We start from the raw sequence: 21,199 nt of genomic DNA, 5'->3' as shown, positions 1-21,199 counted from the left end.
ACGTAGATATTATAGTGACTCCAAGATGAACAGTTGTGACTCAAACTAGCCAACAATAGATAATTCTGCGATGGAACAACCTACAACTACGCAATACAGTTTTCCACAGCAGGAAGTTGATTGCCCGACAATGTCGCATGAGGATACATATCCAAAGCTGTTCGAGGAGGTACCCACCGAGAACATGTATAACTGCACTTTGTTGAATCCAAAAGCTCCCAATCCGCCCTGGTATCCGACTGGTATCGACAACTTCCAGCCGTTACAGACCACACCGCAGGAGTCTACAGCACCCAGGACTGAGTGCAATGGCGATGGAAATATGGCCTCGAGCCAGGATCCAACTCCATTGGCCGAGAATAGTGAGTCATCCACACAGCATCTTCAGACAAAGGAACAACAACAAAATCACTCGGAGTTTAACAACATATTGAGATCGATGCTCACTCAATGATTTAAAAATGGAAAACCTCGATGCGGTCAATTCACCCTTCCAACAGAGGAATCCGGAAGGCAGTCAAACACCAGCAATTCAGAGCGTTTCTCAAGGACAAAATGGCAGACCAACTGGTTCGTAAAATGGGAAAATGTGAGATTAGGGTGACAATCAAATGAGCTCCGCATGCGATGCGCACTCATCGTTTTGAGCAAAATTATTCATTTTCGTTTATGTGCATTTATGGGGAACGAATTCAGCAACATTAGCGTGTCTGGAGAGACTATCACATTAATTTTACATTTCTTCTTTTTTATTAACTGACTCAACAACCATTATATGGCCAAGGCCTGCGTTGTTAAGACTTTTCATGACTTATGACTTTTTAGAAGGAACAGCTGTAATTTGTACCATCGTGTTAACCATCGATTTCACTTTACAGCAATGCTAAGCAATTGTAAAAGTGTCCACTATTAAGAAGTAGTATGTCTGAACTAATTCCGTTGCTGTATTGATTCCTACCCAGTATGAAACTGTATTCGGATATTTAGTGTTATGGTCCTATTCATTCTTACTACAAAGTCTTTACATCACACGCATTCACATACAACTGTAACAATATGGTCGTATTCCTTTTCTAACAGCTACTCGTAAAAAAACACAAAACCAAAAAGTATCACAAAGCTCAACAACTGGTAAGAACATTCAACGTAATCCGAACGGAGCATCACTGGCTCAACGCCGCAGAACTACATTTACATATATTCAGGTAGGAAGAGTCGATCTGGTGGACCAAGTGAAGAATACAGAATAATCGTTTATGAATGCTTGCAATTTCCACAGACTCGCGTATTGGAGAATGTGTTCCATCATTTTCCCTACGTAACGCGCGATATTAAGTATGTGCTCGCGAATACTTTCGGTATATCGGATAAGAAGGCGTTGGCGTGGTTCAAAAACCGTCACTCAAAGGAAATTAAGATGATGACGAGAATAATGCGAACATGTGAGAATCCCGAACAAGTCGCTCAAATCAAACACGCGATTAAATGCTTCAGACCAGATTTTCAGCTTCTTAACCACGGCACGTATCCTTCAAAGCTCCTCAACAAACTGGCGTGGTTTGATATATTGTTAATTTCGTATAGATTCTTAAACATACAGCTACAAAGGTCATATATGCAAAATGCTTAATTTGTATAACATTGCATTGATACATCTGCAATGCACTTGTGTATTACCTAGCACTTGTGTATTACGAAGTTTGACTTCGTCATAATTTTCTGAAATGAAAACATTTGATAATTATACTAATAAAAAGAGCCAGTTGAATGTATGTTTCAACATCGCATGGAGCTACTTGGCCAGAATTCGATCTGTTAAACAACAATGCCTAATTCAGAGGCATATTCCAGGGCTATTGATACTATATGATAGTCACTGAAGTGAGGCTATTAAAATAACAGGTGGAGAAAATTGTCAATTTAAATTGTAATAAACTTATTACTGGAAGAAATAAAGTTATTATTAATTCAACATGAATCGCATTCGTTTAGCTCATTTCATTTTTTTCTTGATCGAAAAAGATTTTCTTGTTCTTATTTTCTTAATAGTAAATTAATTGCTGTACTTCATTGTAGTTAATTATAATGAATTAATTTTAGTTGGTTACAATCGATTGTGAAATTTCGTATAGAATATTTAAAAACTGTTTTTTTGAAACATACATGAATTCCATTACATTGTGCTATGTAAATTGACAAAATGTTTTATTGTCAAATTACTCTAATTTCCATCTAATGTTATTTTTAATAGTTATATCATTATCGTTCCACATGTTTGACATTAAATTCAATATATGTGGAATGACCCGTAATGAAAAGTATAAATAATAACAGTAACAGAAGTAACAGAATAGATGTGAATTGGAAGACATTTACATCATGCACTTCCAGTCTCTGTCATATATTATGCGCTGGTAAATGCGATGCGTAAATGATCAACCCCTCTAGAAAAGCTTCAATAATGCAAAGAAATCCCAATAAACGAATTCGCATCATTGTCTCCATTTACTAAAGTGAATATATATGTTTTTTTTATTAATTATGACGAGTTATAAAAACAATGCTTGAGTGGAACAGAGAATAACTTCTTTATTCACCACGTAAATTAATATTACTCGACAACTATTTCATACGTATGTATGATAGTTTCCAATGATGTATGCTCAATGTAAGACAAAACAATAAGGTTACAGCACAATATTTGTGCTTTAATTAATACAAAAAATGGAAGATAGAAATTGGAAAATTACAATTTGGACCCTTTTTTCACAGCTTTGGCCGATTTCGCTTTTTTAGTCTGAGAAGTGTTCAGTTCCTTCTTATTCTTCTGAGGTATTAATTTCGACTTTTTCGACTTACTAACGGTTTTGTCAATAGATTTAGCAACTTTGTCATCTTGTGAAGCTGCAGCTTTCTTGTCACTTTTTGATGACAACAATTTTTTTGATTGTAAAGACGCTTTCTTGATTGCTGCCTGCTTGTATGACTCATCGTTCTCATTTGAGTCCAATGTAAGCTTTGATTCAACTGCAACATCACTATCATCATCATCGTTGGCTGGTTGTTCAGTCGATGGTTTCGTTTCCATCGCGAATAATTTTACATCCTCTAAATCTTTAGTCTGTTTTTCCAGTATCGCCACACATTCTTTCATCTCGGGCAGCTCAACGCCGACTTTGCCAAGCTCCTCTATAGCCTTCTGCAGCTTTCGCAAATGTATCATACGACGCTCGCGCAAACGCCGATTTCCTACATGTGCATTCGTTTCTTGCACCTTTTCCTGAAGCCATTGCTTTTGTGCTTCAGCAAAGTCTTTCTTGGATTCGAATCCTAGATCAAAGTTACGCGGTATGGTTTTGATACGTTTTGGTAGCATCTTCGTTTTCAGGATGCGCCCAAACAGCATATAATTGTCTACAGCCTTTGCTGCTATTTGAGCAACATCGTAAAAGCGGAAGAGAATGTATCCGAATCCTTTGCTTTGCTGGGTGCGTTTGGACCTTACCACGCATACTCGTATAATTTCGCCGAACTGTTCAAAAAACTCTCGTATTTCCGCCTCGTCGAATCCATTGGGCAGATGTTTTACGCATATGCAGCCCGATTCCTTGTGCTTCAATTTCGCTGGTTTACTTTGTTTTGCCTATGCAATCGTGAGAATCGACAAAAATATATGAGAGGGACGCTGGAGTTAATTGAACATATCTTTTCGATGATCGACTTACCACTGAGCCAGCACGTAAAGGTGATTTCGTAGGGACTTTTGAGTTCTTCTTACGCTTTAAGGGCGACGTTTTATTTTTGTTTTCCACCTTAGGCTTCGAGACTTGTATTTGAACTTTTGGTGATTTTTTCTTCCCCTCGTCAGCCATTATGAACCTTTTCTTTAGGTATTTCAGATTACTGAATCACGGGGCACGTTGTTCTTCTTCTTCTTTGCGAAATAGGATGTAGTCTTCTATATTTTAATTCTCCAAAGAGTCACTTCTAATATATTCAAAGGTTGACCACTTCTTTATAGGCTCGACTATCTAGAGTCATATGCCTTACAGTGAAATACACCAGATACAACCGTCCACTTCGAGATGCAACGATTGTAAGAAGCACGTTGTTCACACTGGGTCTTGTTTTCCGTCGTGACAGTTACGATAGAAAACACAAAGCTGCTATAGGGACGAGAGCAATTTGACAATTTGTCATTTAACGTCAGGGTCAAATGCAAGTGATTCATCAAGGAATTGAATCACATAATTATTCTTAAATGTTTGTATTTTAGTAGTTAATCTTAAGATATGCTACTACTACAAAAATAAGTTTAGTAATGAACAACAATTGATTAAGATATACCAATTAATTTACATCAGGAGCAGCTGATATGAGCTATGAAACACGTGCTAGTTATCTATTTGATAATCAGCAGTGATTTTAAAATTTATTTCATTTTATTATATTGATGCAAAAAGCTATTCATCCAGTAATGAAAAATTTCTTCTGAATTCTGATATAAAACTGTAACATAAATGGTCAAAATATTGACATAGTAAAATTTTGAATTCCACTATGGTGCTGTCATTTATAGTTTAATTATAGTAGAATGAAAATATACAGGGTGATCGTGAGAGCTTTTACAGGAAGCTAGTGGTGAAAGAATCGTTTGCTCGGCAGCCTTGTTTTATGCTATTATTGCATTTTTGAAGTTAGATGTACTCTATATCAGTAAAAGAAAATACTTAAAAAGGGAAAATGTTTTTGAATAAATTCTTGAATTTTAGATTTTTATTTCAATATTGATGTTAATAGGATTCATGAGCTGTTGTGTAAAAACAGCAAATCAAGTTTTTTGGAGCAATTTGGTCAATTTTTGCAGTTATATTTTTAGAAAGGTATGCTAAGGTTGTGTTTATGCAATATGGCAATATGTTTGGTCAATTTATGCAGTTATAGGTTCAGAAAGGTATGCGTAGGTTGTGTTGTGTATGGTAGAATACAAGCTAGTTGGTCTTAATCTTTCAATCAATAGATATTTTATATGTTATAATATTGATGAATACTTTAATTTATTTCCGTACAAAAACATATTTGTTTGGATGAAAATTTATTTTATTTATCATGTCCCGAATCTTGAACAATTTTTTCTAATATAAAAGGATCCATTTTCGTAAATGTGTCTATCGCTAGGCATAATTGATAAAAAATAATAAAAAAGATGTGTAAATTAAACCAAATATATTATTATGTCCCGAAATTGATATTGCAGTTTAACGGATTGATTAGACACGTGAATAAATATATACTAAATCTTTCCATTTTACTTACATAAAGAAACACAAAATAAATGTTCCTTCTATGTTAAGTAAAATTGAATAAACCAGTTTCCTTAGAGTTTTGGAATTATAGCTTTAAAATACGTTTGAATGCTTGATGCTTGTAAATATATTATTGAACGTGTCGGTGGTCTAGTTTATTGTTTTATTTCGAACTTTTTTTGTATATTTTACGTCACACCTATTCTACGAATACGAACAACCCACATGCATAATTTAGGATTTTTCATCTCCTTAAAGACAGCATTCTAGTACAATAAAATACATGTCATTTACCAATGTGAAATAAGAAGAAATTTCACACTCACCATAGTTAGGCATCGCTATTTGTGATTGTTTTACACCAAGCCTACAGGCAATCTAGAGAAGCATTTGAACATCTTAGAAGTATCACTCTACATTTCACTACCTCGTGTTCTACATTTTAGTTTTTTTTCGATTATCATTTTATGTATTTCGATCAGAAATACATTTTAAAACAGTTTACGTCTACAAGCTGACCCTGTTATCTGTATATTCGTTCATTGTATTTCGCTTAGGAATTAAAAACATTGTGATGAATTAAGCAACAAAATTTAAGAAACGTCAAAATAAAATTTGGTTTAAAGTACTTAATGCATCCAATTTTTTTGGTATATTGCACATCACTTATTGCGTTGCTTTTTGGACTTTTTTTGCCAAAAACCCTTATTGCAGATCACTTTATAGTTCTCCTCTTAATCGTTCATGAATTAGAATTAATACATGGAATCATGTTTTACACTTTATGATGATAGATTACCTTGGAGAGATATATGGAAGCATGGAGTTTGGTTGTGTAGTTAATTGAAACAATGATAAAAGATCGCATATTAAAATGTGATGATTTGCTTGCATTTTTTGATCATTTCGTTAGGCTTCGTCTTCGTCAAAGCTACGTCTTCACACTCAAATTATTCCAACAAACGTGAATCTAAAAGTTGCAGCTTGCTGTGAATGAAAATCCATGCTCTTCGTTTTGACATACATCAATTAATAGCGTGTAGTAGTAGAAGCGCAAAATATATTCTCTACAAAGACAGCCTTTCATTGATTAGAGTCTCACTAAATTTTTCCCTTGAGTATCGATCCATGTTCGTAACATACAGCCCATCTAGGATGTCTATCACTTTCCAAAAAACGAGCTACTATGAAAGTCTTCTAAACATTCATATGTCTAAATATCAACAACAATTAACAGCCATTTGAATCTATTTCTCTGCTTCTGCGCGCAATACTACATAATGATTAATTGATACAGAGAAGCGTATAGGTGGACGTATGCACGTCAGCATGATAAGTAAGCTTACAATTTGAGAAATTCTCGCAGCTTGTCGATGTTCTGATAGGCTATGAGTCCGCCCAAATTTCGAATCACCTTACGATCTTGGTACGAAATTTTCTTAACGGATTTGTTAATGAGTGTATCTTGCAAGTTGAACAGGTCCCCGTTCATTGAACGCAAGATCGCTTGCGGCGCGCATGTGTCCCATTTGTAGGTTGTACCTTTGCTCAACAGAAATAGTTCTGCCTCGCCAGTCGCTATCTTCAGTATCTTATACCCTGCACCGGATGAATAGATAACATCGTACTTAAGTTGATTTCGAATGAAATCCTTGTACTTCGATTGCTCGGACGGTGAGAGAATGGCGATGCGCGCTTCTGTTTCGTGTGGCGCAATGTTGTTGAACTTCAAATCGCCCACTGACATGCCCCAGAAGATCTTGCTCCTGTATTCTCCGCCAACATCGTCTTGATCGCTGAGTTTTTCCGCAAATGGTTGATTGATGACACCGAGGATTGGGGTACCTTGGTTCGTTTCGTACACCCCTATTAGTACTGTGCAGCATTTTAGACCAGCTGAAGCGATGTTTGGGTACTTTGTTAGCTTTTCTTCTGCTTTGATGTACTCGGCGGTACCATCGATTGGGTCGATCCAAATCCCCAGCTCCGACCAATCATTGTCGAGTGGTATTGAGTCTGTTGGCAATTCCAAGCTCTCCATATCGAGCTGTACATCACGGTAAACTTCATCCACGAGCGCTGCAACGGCGTCTTTGTCTCCGTTTAAAACCTGTAGCATTAAATCAGCGTAAGGCGTTTAGATTTGCATAACGTTTAATATTTTGCATTCACATTATTCTAAGTGGTTAAACTTAAACGATGGGCTTTTTACATAATTACCTTTTCCAGCGCTTCAACAGTTGGTGCTGGGTCATCAGCCACCGTAACTATTACCGAGTCACCAGCAGAGTTCGTAAATTTAGCATTTTCTTCCCCACGGATGTTGTCACGTAATTCCGGAAACTAATCGATAAATTTGCGTTGCAACAATATGATACGGATAACAACGTTTGGCTTGCCGCTACTCACCCGCTTTCCGATATCATGCTTTATCATTTCCTGAATTAGGCAGTCAGCCAGCGTTTTGAAATCGTGATCGAAGCGTGAGTTCGATTCATCCTTTTCTTTTTCCTGCACCAGCAGGCTGAAAAGGCGCTGATTCTGGCGGCACACACGTGCTATATTGGCAGCTTTTTCCGAAGCCGTTAGCAACTCTTGCAATAGGTTGATTGCAGACATTTTTAAGACGACCACTTCGATGTTATAATATCCAAGCGTAAGAATAAAGTGATGCGATATACCTGTCTTGGTTAACTTTTTTCGTGACTGATAATTACACTGATTACGTTGCTGTTACAAAGCGCAGGCAGCATAAAATCTAGTCGCGTGCTAGGACAGTTTTTACTTAATTCACGTTACACATAGCTTTTATGTCTTATCGCAATGTTTACCTGTTTACTTTAATGAAATTTACGTTGGTAACCCCGCCGAGTTTGCTTCGATCCGTTGTCGCAACTGGTAGGTGCGAATTTTCCTTCTCAACAGAACGTCTTTGGAGGATAGCTCAGTGCTGGATGCAAGAAAGAGTTCAGGAAAAAAGAGGGAGATTCAGATTTGAACATCTATACGCCGCCGCAGTAGATATCGATACCAGTGTTGGAGGATTTCCTTACTTGACAAATGAATTGACGAATAATTTCATTGCATTTTAGTGTACTAATTAATTGAATGGGCTTTGTCAAGTTTTAATAAAGAAAGTATTCTTACCTTTTGATAAGAATTTAAATGCAGGCGAATTTAGTTAAACTCAAAACAAATTTCTTACTGATTCTGTCAGTTTTTGTTCATCTGGCAACCCTTCGAAAGGATGTATAAATTTATTGACATTTAGAAATGTCAATGGCTTGCATAAAGCTATTTGGAAACATCCGTTGCCATAGTAGTGAAAATAATATTTCTGAAGTATCGTGTTTAATTGAAACGACGTGTTTTAGAAAGTATTTCTTTAGCTTATAAGCTAATTTAAATCTCTCTAACCGTTTTACTATTTAAATATCATGGCAAGTACACAATAATTTCTCTGTTGTGAATATTGTTGATGAATTGAATGTTTTTTTTATATAGCATCCTACGCGTCACAAACAACGCCAACTGAAACTAAACGAGCTCTGTAGAGCAGTAGAAAGTAACCGATTAACTGCAAACTATCAGAAAGATTTGGATCAAATCCAGCGGAACAGCCTTGAGCAGTGGAGAAAGCAGGGCACCGAAAGGAAAAACCATCAACGGGAATTTGAATTGCAACAAACAGCCCTTCTAAAAGAGTCGGAGAAACGTAAATGGCTATTGGAGGAACAGAAAAAAGCTCAACAAATACAAGAGGCAAACCGACAACGAATCAATGAAGAAAAGCTCAGACAGCAGCTGCGCGAATCGAACCAAGAAATGCGTGAGCTTGAGTCAAAACTTCGTGCCGCATATGTGGCTAAGGGTATTGCCGTACAATTAGCTGAAGCGAAACTACGAAAGAAAAACGAACGGTTGCAGGTTTTCAATGAGATGCAAGAATTAGATAAACTGAAAAAAGAGAATATAGAATATATGAAGGAGAAACAGATCGCTGAAGCAAATGAGAAGCGATGGCTTCGGTCAGTGCTGCAGCAACAAATGGACGAGACGCGGAACACTAAAAAGTGTTTGTATGAAGAATTTCTAGTCGAGAAAAACTATCTTGATGCGGTGGTTAAAAAAATTCAGGAAGAACATTTTGAAGCTATTCAACGCAAGTTGGAGTTTCAAAAGTGCACAAGACAGGAAATGGAATACTTTCAAGAAGCAAAACAAATCTGGAAAGCTCGACAAGAGCTGGTTGCTAAGGAGGAAAATGAACGGCTTAGAAAGTATGCCGAAGAAAAAGATCGTCTGAAAGCAATGGAACGCGAAGAAAAGGAGGAAATGAGTAAAAAGCGAGAACAACTTAACGAGACTATGATTGCGAAATTGGAGAAAGAAACGGTAAGTTTCGGCGAAAAGTCTGATGCACAACTAACGCCTTATCTTTTAAAAATGCATTTTAAAATAATATGTTTTAGCTGGAACAACGGAATCGCGAAGAAATGCTTCAAGAACTTTACATAGCCGAGCGTGACGAAAAAGAAGAATTCAAACGGCAGCAGGAGTTAGAGGATCAAATTCGAAAGAGAATAGAAATCAGGCTTGATTTAGAAAAACAACTTAATGAAATCAACTGCCAACGCGAGTTGCATGCGGAAGAAGAAAAACGGTTCCAGGAAGAACAAATAAAAACATGGGCAGAGCGAGATCGGATTGATATGATGTCGAATGAAAAGCGTAGACGTAAGATGACAGAATATCGACGAGCTGTTCATGAGTTACTTGAGAATAGACGAAAGCAACGCATGGAAGAAGTGAAGAGTTTAAAGGAACAAGAAGATCGTCAGAGACAAGAGGAAAGACGAAGGCAGGAAATACTCGAAGAAGAAAGGATAAAATTGTTGAAGGAACATGCAACCGCATTGTTAGGATTTTTTCCACCAGGAGTGTTGCGCGAGAGCGATCGCGAATTTATTCCCTTACCTAAGCTTAACTAAAGTGCACAGTAGAATTGTGAATCGGAGACGTGTGATGTAACTACAAGCATTGTTTATTGCTATATTGGTTTCAAATAATGACATTGAAGCAAATTCTAGACATATAAAGAGTTTTATGATATTTTCCCGCAGCGCTAAATTTTATACGTTGTCGCATTCATCACTATAACAGTACGTAGGGAGCAGTTACTATCGGTTACATTTAAATAAACATAGGCTTACTAAATTTATCGTGTTTTGTGATTTTATAAGCGCATCTGCATGAGAAACTGTATCTGGACTGTAGCTTAATATGAAATGTTTGGTTTTAACTAATCTGCGATAATACGACGACGAAAATTAAAGATGCTCTGTTTATTATTTGAGAAATTAAAATAATAATGTTTAACGGAAAATTCATGCGGAATGTGGATTTTGTTTGTCCATAAAAATAACAACAAAATAGGTCGCTATAAAACGCCATAATGTACCTGCGTCAGCCGAGCTGTCAAATTGTTCGTACAGACGCAGCATCGCAAATCTTCACACTCACACCACATTGTAGGCTATCGCTGAAGCATAACCGAGAGCTTTCTTGAGGGACAGTGAATGTGCTAGGCGAATCGATTTTTTTAAATCAATTAGTCATTTTACCGAAAAGTTTTATCGTGCGTCCTCCATGCGTACGCATGCTCACGCATCGTCAGTGGAAGAGTTTGCAAAGTGAGTGACTGCATTTTTGCTGTGGTAAACGGGTAAAGCAAGCGGATAAAGCGAAGCAGTAGGTGGACAGTTGGGCATTCTTTGCCACATGAACAGGCGGGGCCATAGCGACAATCAACAACAACAATAAGCAATCAATCATGGATGACCTTATCACGCTGATTCGCACCGAGATCCCGGAGGGGCGCAAAAATCTTCAGGAGAGCTACTCCAACCTCGAACGGGTAGCCGAGTATTGCGAGGACACCTACTATCGGTAAGTGTTGTACAGGAAGAAAAATACCCAACACATTTCCCGGACCCGCCCTATATTTCGTGTATCAATGGTGCGATAGCTTTCACGAGGGTGTAGCGACAGTTCCGGATGAATGTAGTTAGGGTGCACAGCCCTCGTTTCTATGAAACTATTCCAGCGAGTGACTGTTATTGAGAGTAATTTGAAGCACTTCGCAACATTCAATTGACTGCGCCCGTTTCTGGACACGCTCACGGTAGAAGTGCTTCCTTTGCAATCCACGGTCGAACAGCACTCCGGCCAACGCACACTGAACTAAGAATGATCCAAGCACTTCGTCCTAATTTCCTCGACAGGTCCGATAACAAAAAAGCGTCCCTGGAGGAGACGAAGAACTACACCACGCAGTCGTTGGCGAGTGTCGCGTACCAGATCAACACGCTGGCGTACAACTTCCTGCAGCTGATGGACTTGCAGGCGACGCAGATGGCGGAGATGGAGTCTCAGATGAACCATATCTCGCAGACGGTTATGATCCACAAGGAGAAGGTGGCGCGTCGCGAAATTGGTGTGCTAACGGCGAACAAGGTTAGCTCGCGGCAGTACAAAATAGTCGCTCCGCTCAATCCGGAAAAGCCGATCAAGTACGTTCGGAAACCGATTGATTACACGCTGTTCGATGACGTAGGTCATGGTATTGCCTTGACGAACAACAACCAGAAGAAGCACCGCGTTTCGAGCCAGGGTTCGATCCAGGCGGCCTTGTCACCGAACGTATCGGTTGGTCCACCACCGACGACGAAGCCTCCGACGCCACCGCAAATGACCCGCAGTGCGGGTCATTCCGGTACGCTCGGCAAGCCGGTTAGCAACACTGGCACGCTTGGTAAGGCGTCCCGGGAGTACCGTACACCGCCGGTTGTTGTGCCACCTCAGGTGCCCTCGCACTACGCGCCCAACTACCCTGTAGGTCATCCAAGGCGTACATCCGGTGGGGGCGGAGTCGAGCGCGGTCCCGGCTACAGTGCCCTACCGATGCCGATGCCACCGAGCCAGGTGGTGATGCACCACCCACCGCAGATCGGTATGGTGCACCCGATGCAATCCGGGCCGGTAATGCAGCACCAGTCCACGTTCGAGGAACGCAACAGCATGCCGCGTGAGTGTAGTACTGTTTCGCAACTGTGTACAGGAGCACCTGACGAACGGATGTCCTTAACGATCCCTTTTCTTTATTGTTGATCTCGCGCCCTTTTGCAGCTCCACCATCACCGCTGACGGTGACCCACGAGGTGCCGGATCACAGCCACATCGGCATGCACACGCTGAGTCGGAACATGCCCCGTCCGGGCTCACAGTCGCCGCCTTTGCCACCACCACCGCCGCCGGAAGAGTCGGACCACGCCGATTTCGGACGTCCGCGAACAACCCAGAGCAGCCTCGTGGCACCGATCGTGCCGGACGATCAGAACTTGCCCGGTTGGGTGCCGAAGAACTACATCGAGAAGGTGGTCGCTATCTACGACTACTACGCGGACAAGGACGACGAGCTCAGCTTCCAGGAGAGCTCGGTGCTGTATGTACTGAAGAAGAACGACGACGGTTGGTGGGAGGGCGTGATGGACGGCGTGACTGGGCTGTTCCCTGGCAACTACGTCGAACCGTGCGTCTAAGGTGGTCGTCACGCATTCCGACAAACTGGCCTTCGATGACCACGCGCCAGTATTGCGCTTGGAATGTTTCTTTTTCCGCGATAGCTTTAGCGTAAGGGCACGTATGGTTTATTTTTTTCGTATACTTTTATTGCATACCTACGATTGTTCACTGGCACCGACCGAAGCGTGTTTAGCCCCACAAATCCTTCTTCCTACGATTCCTACGAGATAAACCACAGATAGATCATAGCTAACGATTTTATATTTATTGTGTTCCAGCTATTCACATCGTTACGTTAAATTCATGGTCTATGTTGCCGATTGTACCGTTCGGGTACGGTTCGTCAGGTTTTCTCGTTTTGCATGCTACGTGAGCACAGTACGGCAAGGTGAGGTTTGAATAGTTCAATAAGAAAAAAAAACATTTACAATTACATTAGCAAGGTAATCTTTTCGGATTAAACGTTCTCATGGAAATCGGAAAGCATCGTTTGTTTGCCTTTCACTGGGGTTGGGAAGTTCTATTTGCCTCTTCTGAGTTCGAGTAGGAGCGGTCCTCTGGTTCTGCTGTCCTTCATCCTCATGCCATGTAAGCGTAAATGAGTTTTCTCGTCAGAGAACAGTGAGGGTGTTGTGCATTTCGAGGTGATAATACTTAGTTTGCGCGTGGGAATGGTTGTCCAATGCATCTAAGCTTGTGTTCTGCAACTATATCGCTTTTGGTTCGCATTCAACCTTGTTCCCATACCTGTGCTTCATCTACTACTAGTAATCAATTTAGAGTGCGCCGTAACATCAGGACGAGTACTGGAAATTCTTACGATGAGTCCTTTCTATTTGTAACAGGAACATCAACATAGAGAGGGATAAAAAGTGTTGCCCTAATCGTCGCTAGAGGCGCTGCTTTGTGCGCTACCGTAGCTCGTTCGCAGGCGGCTGATGGATGGTAGTTTCGGTCCCACTAATGGTCCCATTGCGCGGTCCGGATTGACGGTGTTACCTTCGGAGTCGACCGGTGGCAATGGAGACGGTGCTGACCATTCAGAACCCGAGCTGGAGCTGGCAGAGTAGATACTGTGAAAGCGGGATTGTTTTTTGTCGTAATATGGCTCAAACATTCGTTTCCTGCATGGGGCAGTGTTAGCGAACTTATTAGGTTTTGGAATAACGGGAAAGATAAGCGACTTAGCATGGAAGCTGCGCAAGGTATCATCAATGAAATAGTGAAGTATGATGGGGATGTTAGCTCTTCGGTATTGAATAGTTACCCTCTTTCTTGTCCGAAGATCGGAGGCAACTTTGCATCGTACAGCACATGTCGGGAAGAACCAGTCGCTGTTTGCATGCCGGAAGTGTACGTGCTGGCGTGGATTTCTTGTTGATACAACGCATACAATTCACGCAGGTCCTCTGGCAACTCCACCTTACCCTCTTTTGAAGAAAGAATCGACAACGTTAATAGCTACTCTGCAAAATGGAGCTGATGCTTCTTCGAAACTCACCTTCTATAATCCGACGTTGCGTACTGATGATGTCCTCACACAGGCGTCGTTGTCGCTCAGCTCTTAGCAACTGTAGATCCCGGCGTCGCAACTCGGCCTGCCTTGCCAACCGTTCCGCCTGCAGCGAAACCTTATCCGCTTCCAGCTCATGCACTCGGCATAGCAGGGACAGCAGCTCACGTTCCTCGTCACTGCTGATGCGTTCCGGGAGTTCCTGAGAATCGTACAGATGGTGGTTAGGGATTTAAACAAACTTTGCAACTCGCATTCGCTAGACCGATCATTACATCTTCCAAGGCGACACCACGCTTGCGACATTCCTCCAACTCGTGCTCAGTAGAACTCCGTATCTGACGGTATCGTTTCACTTCCTTCTCGATCGAAGCTAGCTCACTCCAGGCGGAACGCAACGCCGAACTACCCTCCGAATCGGAACCTGAAATGGAGCATAGAATCTGTTAAGCACCGATCTTGAGGGCCTGCTGTAACTCTACACACCATCCTCTTCTTCCTCGTCCACCCGATCGTACAGCTTGCCCTGTCGACTCTGCCAATGCGAGATCACCATATGCTGCCGTTCGGCGTCCAGTTCCAGGCCCAATAGGTGACTATCCGCCTCCAGCAGTCTCCGGCGTAGTTTCATCTGCTGCTTGAATGTCTGCACGATCTGCTCGCGTAGGAACTTAAGCTCGGCCTTCTTGACCTGCCCCTCCGAGGCCGCAGTCTGCTCTTCTAACTGCTGCTGCTGCTGTCTCTGTAAGGCCGCACCACTACGCGGCCGTTCGGTGAGCATCTTCATCTTCAATCGGCCTACTTCATCACGAAGCTCTGCCACAAGGTTCTGATAGTGCGCCATTGGGAACGCGTCTCGAGCTGCTGCGGCCTCCACCTCCAGGATCGTTGGTTCCTGCAACCGTGTCGTGATGTGATTTGCTCGATCCGCGTATACAAGCGTGTTCTTTGACTCATCCCGATGGCGCGTTTCTGGTGCCACGTGTGCGATCATCACCGTCTTACAGCGTCCACTCAGCGCCTCCTTGAGCAGGCGTGTTAGCTTCGAATCACGGAAGTTGACATACCGAGCGCCACCAGCCAGCGCATTTATGCAGTTCCCGAGTGCCAACAGGCTGCGGTTGATGTGAGCACCTTCCTGCAGCCGTTTACCGCGGTTCTTCGTCTTACGGGCTCGCTCCGAACCGGCCAGGTCGGTCATGAAGAGTCGACCCTGCCGGGTACCGGAAGGTGTTAGATGTTGCACGGTGATGCTGAGTAACGCGTGGCTACGCGAGGACGTCTGGTTGGCGGCTGTTGGTTCGACCGTGCGCGCTCGGTTGCCCTTTAGCAGTAGTTGAACCACCTCACTCCGGCTCGTGGTTGTCACCTCGAACAATCCCGCCACCGACTGGTTGCCTCGGTGGTCCTCACGCAGCTCGAGTGGGCCACCCGGGTTGAGCAGGTCCCGGATCAGCTCGTTGTAGATTTCCAGGTAGGACAGCGATATCTGTGGGCGGGAAAAAGCCCTTAAAAGATGGTGGAAATGGTTAGCAAGCTGTCGGGTGTTTCCTTGTCCGAAACCTTCACCCTGCTGACGTGCGTCAGTGCGCTGGGCTAACGAGCGGAATCGATTCGCGTTTTGGCCAGAAACGGGGGTGTTTTCGAGTGGCCACTAAACGGCACCGGGTCCGGCACGAAATGACATGACCTTCGCCCGTTCGTACTGAACGTGTAGCGTGCGGATTGTGGTCCTTGAACAGGTGCTAGAACTTGCGATAGGCACGTGTAGCCGTGGCCTCGGGTGGAAAGTAGAAAAAAGGGCACCAATAGAAGGTCAGACCGCGTCCCATCCGTCAGTAGAAGGAGCAACGGTTCGTTGGCGTGTTGACACGTTACTCCCTTGGCGTTTATGGTGTGCGGGTGGAGAATTGTTGTTGTTGATGTTGCTTTTTTTTTACAAATAAAGACCCATTTACGTCCCGATCACCCTTTGCGTCACACTGGCTTCCTATTTTCTTTCTCCTTCCATTGAAAAGGGAGCCCTTATCCTGTTGCTTTTCGAGGAGCTCGTTTTTGTTTTCGTTGTCTTCCTCCCCTGCTATTTTTTGTTCTTTTCAACTACATTTGTTTACCTAATGTGCCGGGATCGTTCGATTATTAATCGATCTGTCCCTAATGCATGTCCTTGGACCGACGCGCTGGTGACAATTTCCCCGATGGAATTTTCGCTCCTTTTGTCGCCTGGTTACCTGTTCGTCCTTTTCCCGCTCTTACTCTCTCTTTTTTCTCTTTGTCTTGGGGGAAAGGGACGCTTTCGACCGTTGAAATTTCCACTCGATCGATTGTTCTGCTGTTTGCTCGTTACTTAATAATACAAAAAATAAAATGGATCGCAGTGTTAGGACGAGACAGACAAAAAGAGAAGAACCTGCTGGTAGGGTATGAAAGTTTTAGCAACGCGTTCCACGCATTATGCAACTGTCGGTTTATAAAATAGGCTCTCTGAAACAAAAGCCTTAGGAGCTGTTGAATATTTACAGAATGTGGGTGGCGATGATCTCAAACACTGCAACAGAAGCAAGTAATCTCCCAAAAAGCTTCGAATGGTTCGTCCCAACACACATGCCACTGAATGACTGCATCCGTCAGAATTTACGCCCAAACAATCCCAACATTCGTCCTGCTTTGTGCAATGATTTATGCGATGGATTAAATTTATCGCAGCTCATCCAGGCCCTAGTTATGGGTCGGATTAAAGCTACACGCCATCCTTTCCCGATGCATTCGTGCTTGGATGTGTGCGTTTTACGTAGTCTCTCACCCCCCCCCCCCACACACACACACACACACAGAGCCACGATTGCATATGCTTTATTTGGCAGTAATTTTTCACCGTACGTGCGTAAATTGATAATTGTAGCACCAGAAATGGGATGCGTGCAGTAAGACGAATTGGGTTGAAGGCAAAAAGCGCATTTCCACGGGTCCATATTTAACTGTCCATAAAACGTCCAAACCGCAAGCGATGGTTTTTTTTGTTGTTGCTCCAGCGGCAAAACTGGAGCTTGCTTGGTGGGGGAGGAAAATTCGCGCCGCGGAGTGAAATGAAAAATATAAAACAACGGCGCATTCTGTTACAGGAACCGTTGTGCATTTGTTGCTCGGTTACGCCGCTTTGTTTCACCGATTTCCCACAGGAACATGGACGAAACCGTACACGCTCCTGGCGCCTCCCTAGGCTTCCGGGCGATCCATCACCCTGTCAGAGTCACCGGGCGACCTGGTTGGCTTTTCTTCGCTGCCCGTTGGTGCTTTTTTTGTTGCAGTTGCTGTTCGTTGTTGTCAGGTGCTTTCGACTAGTTTTACAAATTAATTCCTTTCCGATCAACTTTGGCCATCGATCGGCAATGAGCCGTTTAATGGCGAGCGAGTTTGAAACACAGGCAACTCGCCTTCGAACAACCTCAAATCGTGATGCTGGCCTTCATCTTGATGTTCTGCCCTTGCTGATATTCTTGTAGGGCGGCAGCAGGCGGACGACATAAAAGAAGGTGCTTAGCTCATCATGTGGACACCATCGAGTGCACCGAGTGCACATTAATTATTCTCACTCGCTCCGTTCGCTCGAACCGGATAATGCAAAGTGAAAAATGCGCTTTCATTTTATTATTTGCATTGCAAAAAAAGGGAGGTGTTATGAAATATGTAGAACGGGTTTTACTTGCTCGAGACTGACATAAAGAACCATCGCTGAGCAGCCGTTCGTTGGAGGTGTAATTTATCTGAGTGGTCGCGTCCATAAAGTGTGTAAACTATTGATCTGTTTTATTAACATCGATGTCGAACCCTGGCTATGCTGGAATGATTTCTCACATTCCAGATGATGTCTTTTTACAACCGGTAGTTTAAAATTTTTTCATTAAAAGCAGATGATTAGTGCTAAAGCACGTTGTGGGAAGGACAACGGAACATCTTTACGCTGCGACAACGGGTCATCTATTGGGTGTCTGGTGTTGAACCCATTTGGCAGAAACAGATACTAAGCTTTCCATTTGTCTGGTAATTGATTTTTTATAGCGTAATATAGTTGGTCTCAAATGGCTTCAAAATTAAGTTTGAATTTGAATTTGCGAAGCTTGGTTTATCATGTAGATGAACTAGGGGAATAAAAAGTGGACTACATTTTATATTATGAACAAAGGAAGCCTTCAAGTGTGTCCCAACTTTGGCTAATCATAATACACAATTTTCGACATGCAAATCAGTCTAGCACATATTTCAAATTATAAATGATTTATAAATAGACCGGAAACATAGCTGCGGGAAATGCTCTTATGATATTTATCTGACGGTAACTGAAGCTTCTTTTTTTAATCTTCTCGGATGCAAGCTCCCAATAAAATGCATATAATGATATCCAGATGCATTGTTGAAGCTTTCGATTGTAAATGAGAAGTTTATTCGTTTTCGATTGCTCATTTTGTCAGCGTCGGCCATGTGCAACTAATTCATAATTGGCTGTAGAATTTGGTAATGCAATTTACACAACATATGTATCATAGCGGATCGCGGGTTATTATTTTTGAATTTCCGAGAACATAATTCTGTATGTTTAGCTGCATAAATTTGTCGACCAATATTTGTTGACCACGCACTTCTACTGTACTTCCGGCAGTCTCTTACCCTGAATATTGATTCTAATACAGCGCATCATCTAATGACGCGCACGTCCGCGATTGCAATAATTGGTAACGGGTGGTTATGGAACAAAATACCTAACAGCTCGTAACTATATCCGTTCCACTCGGCGAGGCATTGAGCCCTCTCCCTACGGAGCTGCTAAGCTGTAAATGGACAGTGGAAATATTCCCCCGATCACCAACACCGCGAACCAACCCCACCGTTGTCAGTACATCAACGGAAATTAATTAAAATTTATTGGTTTCTACAACCATCGCCTCGGTGTAGTCATGGAGGAAATGCGCCATTACTCCACCATGGTTCTGGTGTGGTATTCTAGAGCTGCTATGGACGGTTTTATCGCGGCAGCACCAATTGTAAACGCGACTTCAGCACATTCGCTCCACTCTGATGGGGTTGAGGATATGTTTCAAAGCGGGCGAAGAATTGAATCCTTACATCGCGCCCAAGGACGTGGTCGACGTTCTTGGAAACATCGTAAAGATAAAACCGGACATTCTTAGCGCGCATTCCATCTTCGGCACGGGTCTCGGTCAGCGAAGCAACTCCCAAAGGAACACGAGCCAAACGCCAAACTATGCGGTTGTAAAGTGAGGTTAAAGTGTGTATGGAACGCTGATATCCTTGCGCTGCTTTATTATTCGGTTTTTTTTTCCGGGCACCAACAAAACAAGCTTTGTGCACAAATTTTCCGAATAAGCGAGTGGGTGGAAAACAAAAAGCTGAGTAACATTTTCTGGGGTTTGGGTCGCAAAGCAGGAACTCTCTGGAAGGATTGGGAACTTTTTGGGAAAGGTAAACCTCGCGACTACCCTCGTAAACTCCTGTCAAACTTCACGCTTGTGTGTGTGTGTTTGAAGAGTTTCGCAAACTGCCCTCAGGGCGCTTACCTTAAAGTTCTCGGACCCTTCCGCGTGCTGATCGATGTAGTCGAAGATGTCTGCCACCGCTCGAATCATGAGCCCGCTGTTGGGTTGCTCTGTTGAGGCTCCGGTTCCCGGCTGGCTAGAGCCAACAGGAACTTCCGGAGGTCCTCCAGGACTGTCGGTGGTTTGGGTTGGTGTTGGTGCTCCGGCGTTGGGTCGAACAGAACGAACATGAGGTCCTAGCATGGTATGGGTCTTCCCGGAACCAGTCGCCCCGTAGGCGAACACTGCCGCATTGTAGCCATTCAGGACGTCCTGCACCAACGGTGCGACTGCAATCGCGTACACCTCGTCCTGCAAAATAGCCGTAGAGCAAATGGACGTAGAGAATCCTCTCGAAATAGAAAAAAAAAACACCACTTGGTGGAAAACAGTACGCGAAAAAAAGGCGCTCTTCCGAGCACCTGCTTACCTGAGTGGAGGCCTCACCGAAGACGCAATCGTAGTTGTACTTCTTGGGCTTGTTGCGGGTTCCATCGTCGAACAGCAACGACCGGGACCGGTTCGATTGCGCCTGGATACAGTTCGGCTCGGCAGGATCACTCAGCGGCCGAATCCTGACGGTGACCTACATCGGCAGGATATCCGCCCGCAAGGAAGGGTTGTAAAAGATAGTGAATAAGGGTGGTGATGTGCCGAGGTGTAGCTAAGGACGCTGACGGTGTGTTGGGGGCCATTACCATACACCGTACTGGGGGTCAGCTGGAGCGCTTAATGGCATTATGCAAATTCCAGCGTGTGCCAGTTGGGTCCACCCGACTGACCCGGTTCCGTTTTTTTTTTCTTCTCTCCATCTAAAGCGTTTTAACCAGCTCAAAACGTACTCACCATCAACCGTTCCTCGGTCCCAGATGGGTAGGTGACTGGTGGTGTACCGGAGGCGGTCGCTTGCCGGCTGGTTCCCGTGTTACTTCCCGACGCCGGTGGCATTCCTCGTGAGGGCAGATTGGGCGGACGAACCGGACCAACCCCCAGTGGTGGTCCAGTCGCGTTGCTTGGCGTCCTGGACATTATCCTGCGAAACGACATTAGACGAACAGAGCCACACAATGAAGCACGGGGCCGCGAACTTAGCACAAAGGGTCAACAGCACGCTCGAAAGCTCGAAACACTCGGAGTGGTTCCCCTGCTCGGTTTGAAGCGTGCGTGTTGTGGACATTTATTGAAGTGCCGCAGCGTTAGTCGGC

The 21,199-nt window shown here is 43.2% G+C and overlaps 5 protein-coding genes across 5 annotated transcripts; 2 read left to right on the top strand and 3 right to left on the bottom strand.

Moving 5' to 3' along the window:
* Nucleotides 1–2,695: 2,695 nt before the first annotated feature.
* On the bottom strand, nt 2,696–3,872 carry LOC128729005 (MKI67 FHA domain-interacting nucleolar phosphoprotein-like). Its single transcript, XM_053822654.1, has 2 exons — nt 3,726–3,872; nt 2,696–3,643 (listed from the first exon to the last, which is right to left on the bottom strand). The coding sequence occupies exons 1-2, from the start codon at nt 3,870–3,872 to the stop codon at nt 2,747–2,749; spliced, it is 1,044 nt and encodes a 347-aa protein (XP_053678629.1). The 3' UTR covers nt 2,696–2,746.
* A 1,359-nt stretch (nt 3,873–5,231) lies between these two features.
* On the bottom strand, nt 5,232–7,925 carry LOC128728588 (inositol polyphosphate 1-phosphatase). Its single transcript, XM_053822216.1, has 3 exons — nt 7,716–7,925; nt 7,527–7,649; nt 5,232–7,416 (listed from the first exon to the last, which is right to left on the bottom strand). Exons 1-3 carry the CDS (start codon nt 7,923–7,925, stop codon nt 6,649–6,651), a joined length of 1,101 nt encoding a protein of 366 aa, XP_053678191.1. The 3' UTR covers nt 5,232–6,648.
* A 654-nt stretch (nt 7,926–8,579) lies between these two features.
* Nucleotides 8,580–10,297, top strand: LOC128729003 (meiosis-specific nuclear structural protein 1-like). The gene is made up of 3 exons (XM_053822653.1): nt 8,580–8,588; nt 8,811–9,701; nt 9,779–10,297. Exons 1-3 carry the CDS (start codon nt 8,580–8,582, stop codon nt 10,295–10,297), a joined length of 1,419 nt encoding a protein of 472 aa, XP_053678628.1.
* An 839-nt stretch (nt 10,298–11,136) lies between these two features.
* Nucleotides 11,137–13,175, top strand: LOC128728643 (abl interactor 2). Its single transcript, XM_053822274.1, has 3 exons — nt 11,137–11,255; nt 11,591–12,393; nt 12,495–13,175. The coding sequence occupies exons 1-3, from the start codon at nt 11,140–11,142 to the stop codon at nt 12,905–12,907; spliced, it is 1,332 nt and encodes a 443-aa protein (XP_053678249.1). The 5' UTR covers nt 11,137–11,139; the 3' UTR covers nt 12,908–13,175.
* Nucleotides 13,176–13,770: 595 nt separating this feature from the next.
* LOC128729002 (kinesin-like protein KIF19) lies at nt 13,771–21,023 on the bottom strand. Its single transcript, XM_053822652.1, has 8 exons — nt 20,841–21,023; nt 20,425–20,580; nt 19,977–20,306; nt 14,890–15,892; nt 14,679–14,827; nt 14,392–14,605; nt 14,158–14,320; nt 13,771–13,963 (listed from the first exon to the last, which is right to left on the bottom strand). The coding sequence occupies exons 1-8, from the start codon at nt 21,021–21,023 to the stop codon at nt 13,771–13,773; spliced, it is 2,391 nt and encodes a 796-aa protein (XP_053678627.1).
* Nucleotides 21,024–21,199: the final 176 nt, after the last annotated feature.

This window comes from Anopheles nili, chromosome X (assembly GCF_943737925.1).
Source record: "Anopheles nili chromosome X, idAnoNiliSN_F5_01, whole genome shotgun sequence".
NCBI classification, from domain to species: Eukaryota; Metazoa; Arthropoda; class Insecta; order Diptera; family Culicidae; genus Anopheles; species Anopheles nili.
The sequence above is the reverse complement of the archived record's forward strand: the minus strand, read 5'-3'. Positions and strand labels throughout refer to the sequence as shown.

Coding starts and splice junctions, on each gene's coding strand:
- LOC128728643 (XM_053822274.1), top strand. CDS start 11,140: ATGGATGACCTTATCACGCTGATTCGCACCGAGATCCCGGAGGGGCGC. Junction 11,256..11,590: donor TGCGAGGACACCTACTATCG/GTAAGTGTTGTA, acceptor TTTCCTCGACAG/GTCCGATAACAAAAAAGCGT. Junction 12,394..12,494: donor GGAACGCAACAGCATGCCGC/GTGAGTGTAGTA, acceptor GCCCTTTTGCAG/CTCCACCATCACCGCTGACG.
- LOC128729002 (XM_053822652.1), bottom strand. CDS start 21,023: ATGTCCAGGACGCCAAGCAACGCGACTGGACCACCACTGGGGGTTGGT. Junction 20,581..20,840: donor GGACCGAGGAACGGTTGATG/GTGAGTACGTTT, acceptor CTGCCGATGTAG/GTCACCGTCAGGATTCGGCC. Junction 13,964..14,157: donor ATCTTCGGACAAGAAAGAGG/GTAACTATTCAA, acceptor CCGCTTTCACAG/TATCTACTCTGCCAGCTCCA.
- LOC128728588 (XM_053822216.1), bottom strand. CDS start 7,925: ATGTCTGCAATCAACCTATTGCAAGAGTTGCTAACGGCTTCGGAAAAA. Junction 7,650..7,715: donor AGCATGATATCGGAAAGCGG/GTGAGTAGCGGC, acceptor TTTATCGATTAG/TTTCCGGAATTACGTGACAA. Junction 7,417..7,526: donor CTGTTGAAGCGCTGGAAAAG/GTAATTATGTAA, acceptor TTAATGCTACAG/GTTTTAAACGGAGACAAAGA.
- LOC128729005 (XM_053822654.1), bottom strand. CDS start 3,872: ATGGCTGACGAGGGGAAGAAAAAATCACCAAAAGTTCAAATACAAGTC. Junction 3,644..3,725: donor CTTTACGTGCTGGCTCAGTG/GTAAGTCGATCA, acceptor ACGATTGCATAG/GCAAAACAAAGTAAACCAGC.
- LOC128729003 (XM_053822653.1), top strand. Junction 9,702..9,778: donor CGAAATTGGAGAAAGAAACG/GTAAGTTTCGGC, acceptor AATATGTTTTAG/CTGGAACAACGGAATCGCGA.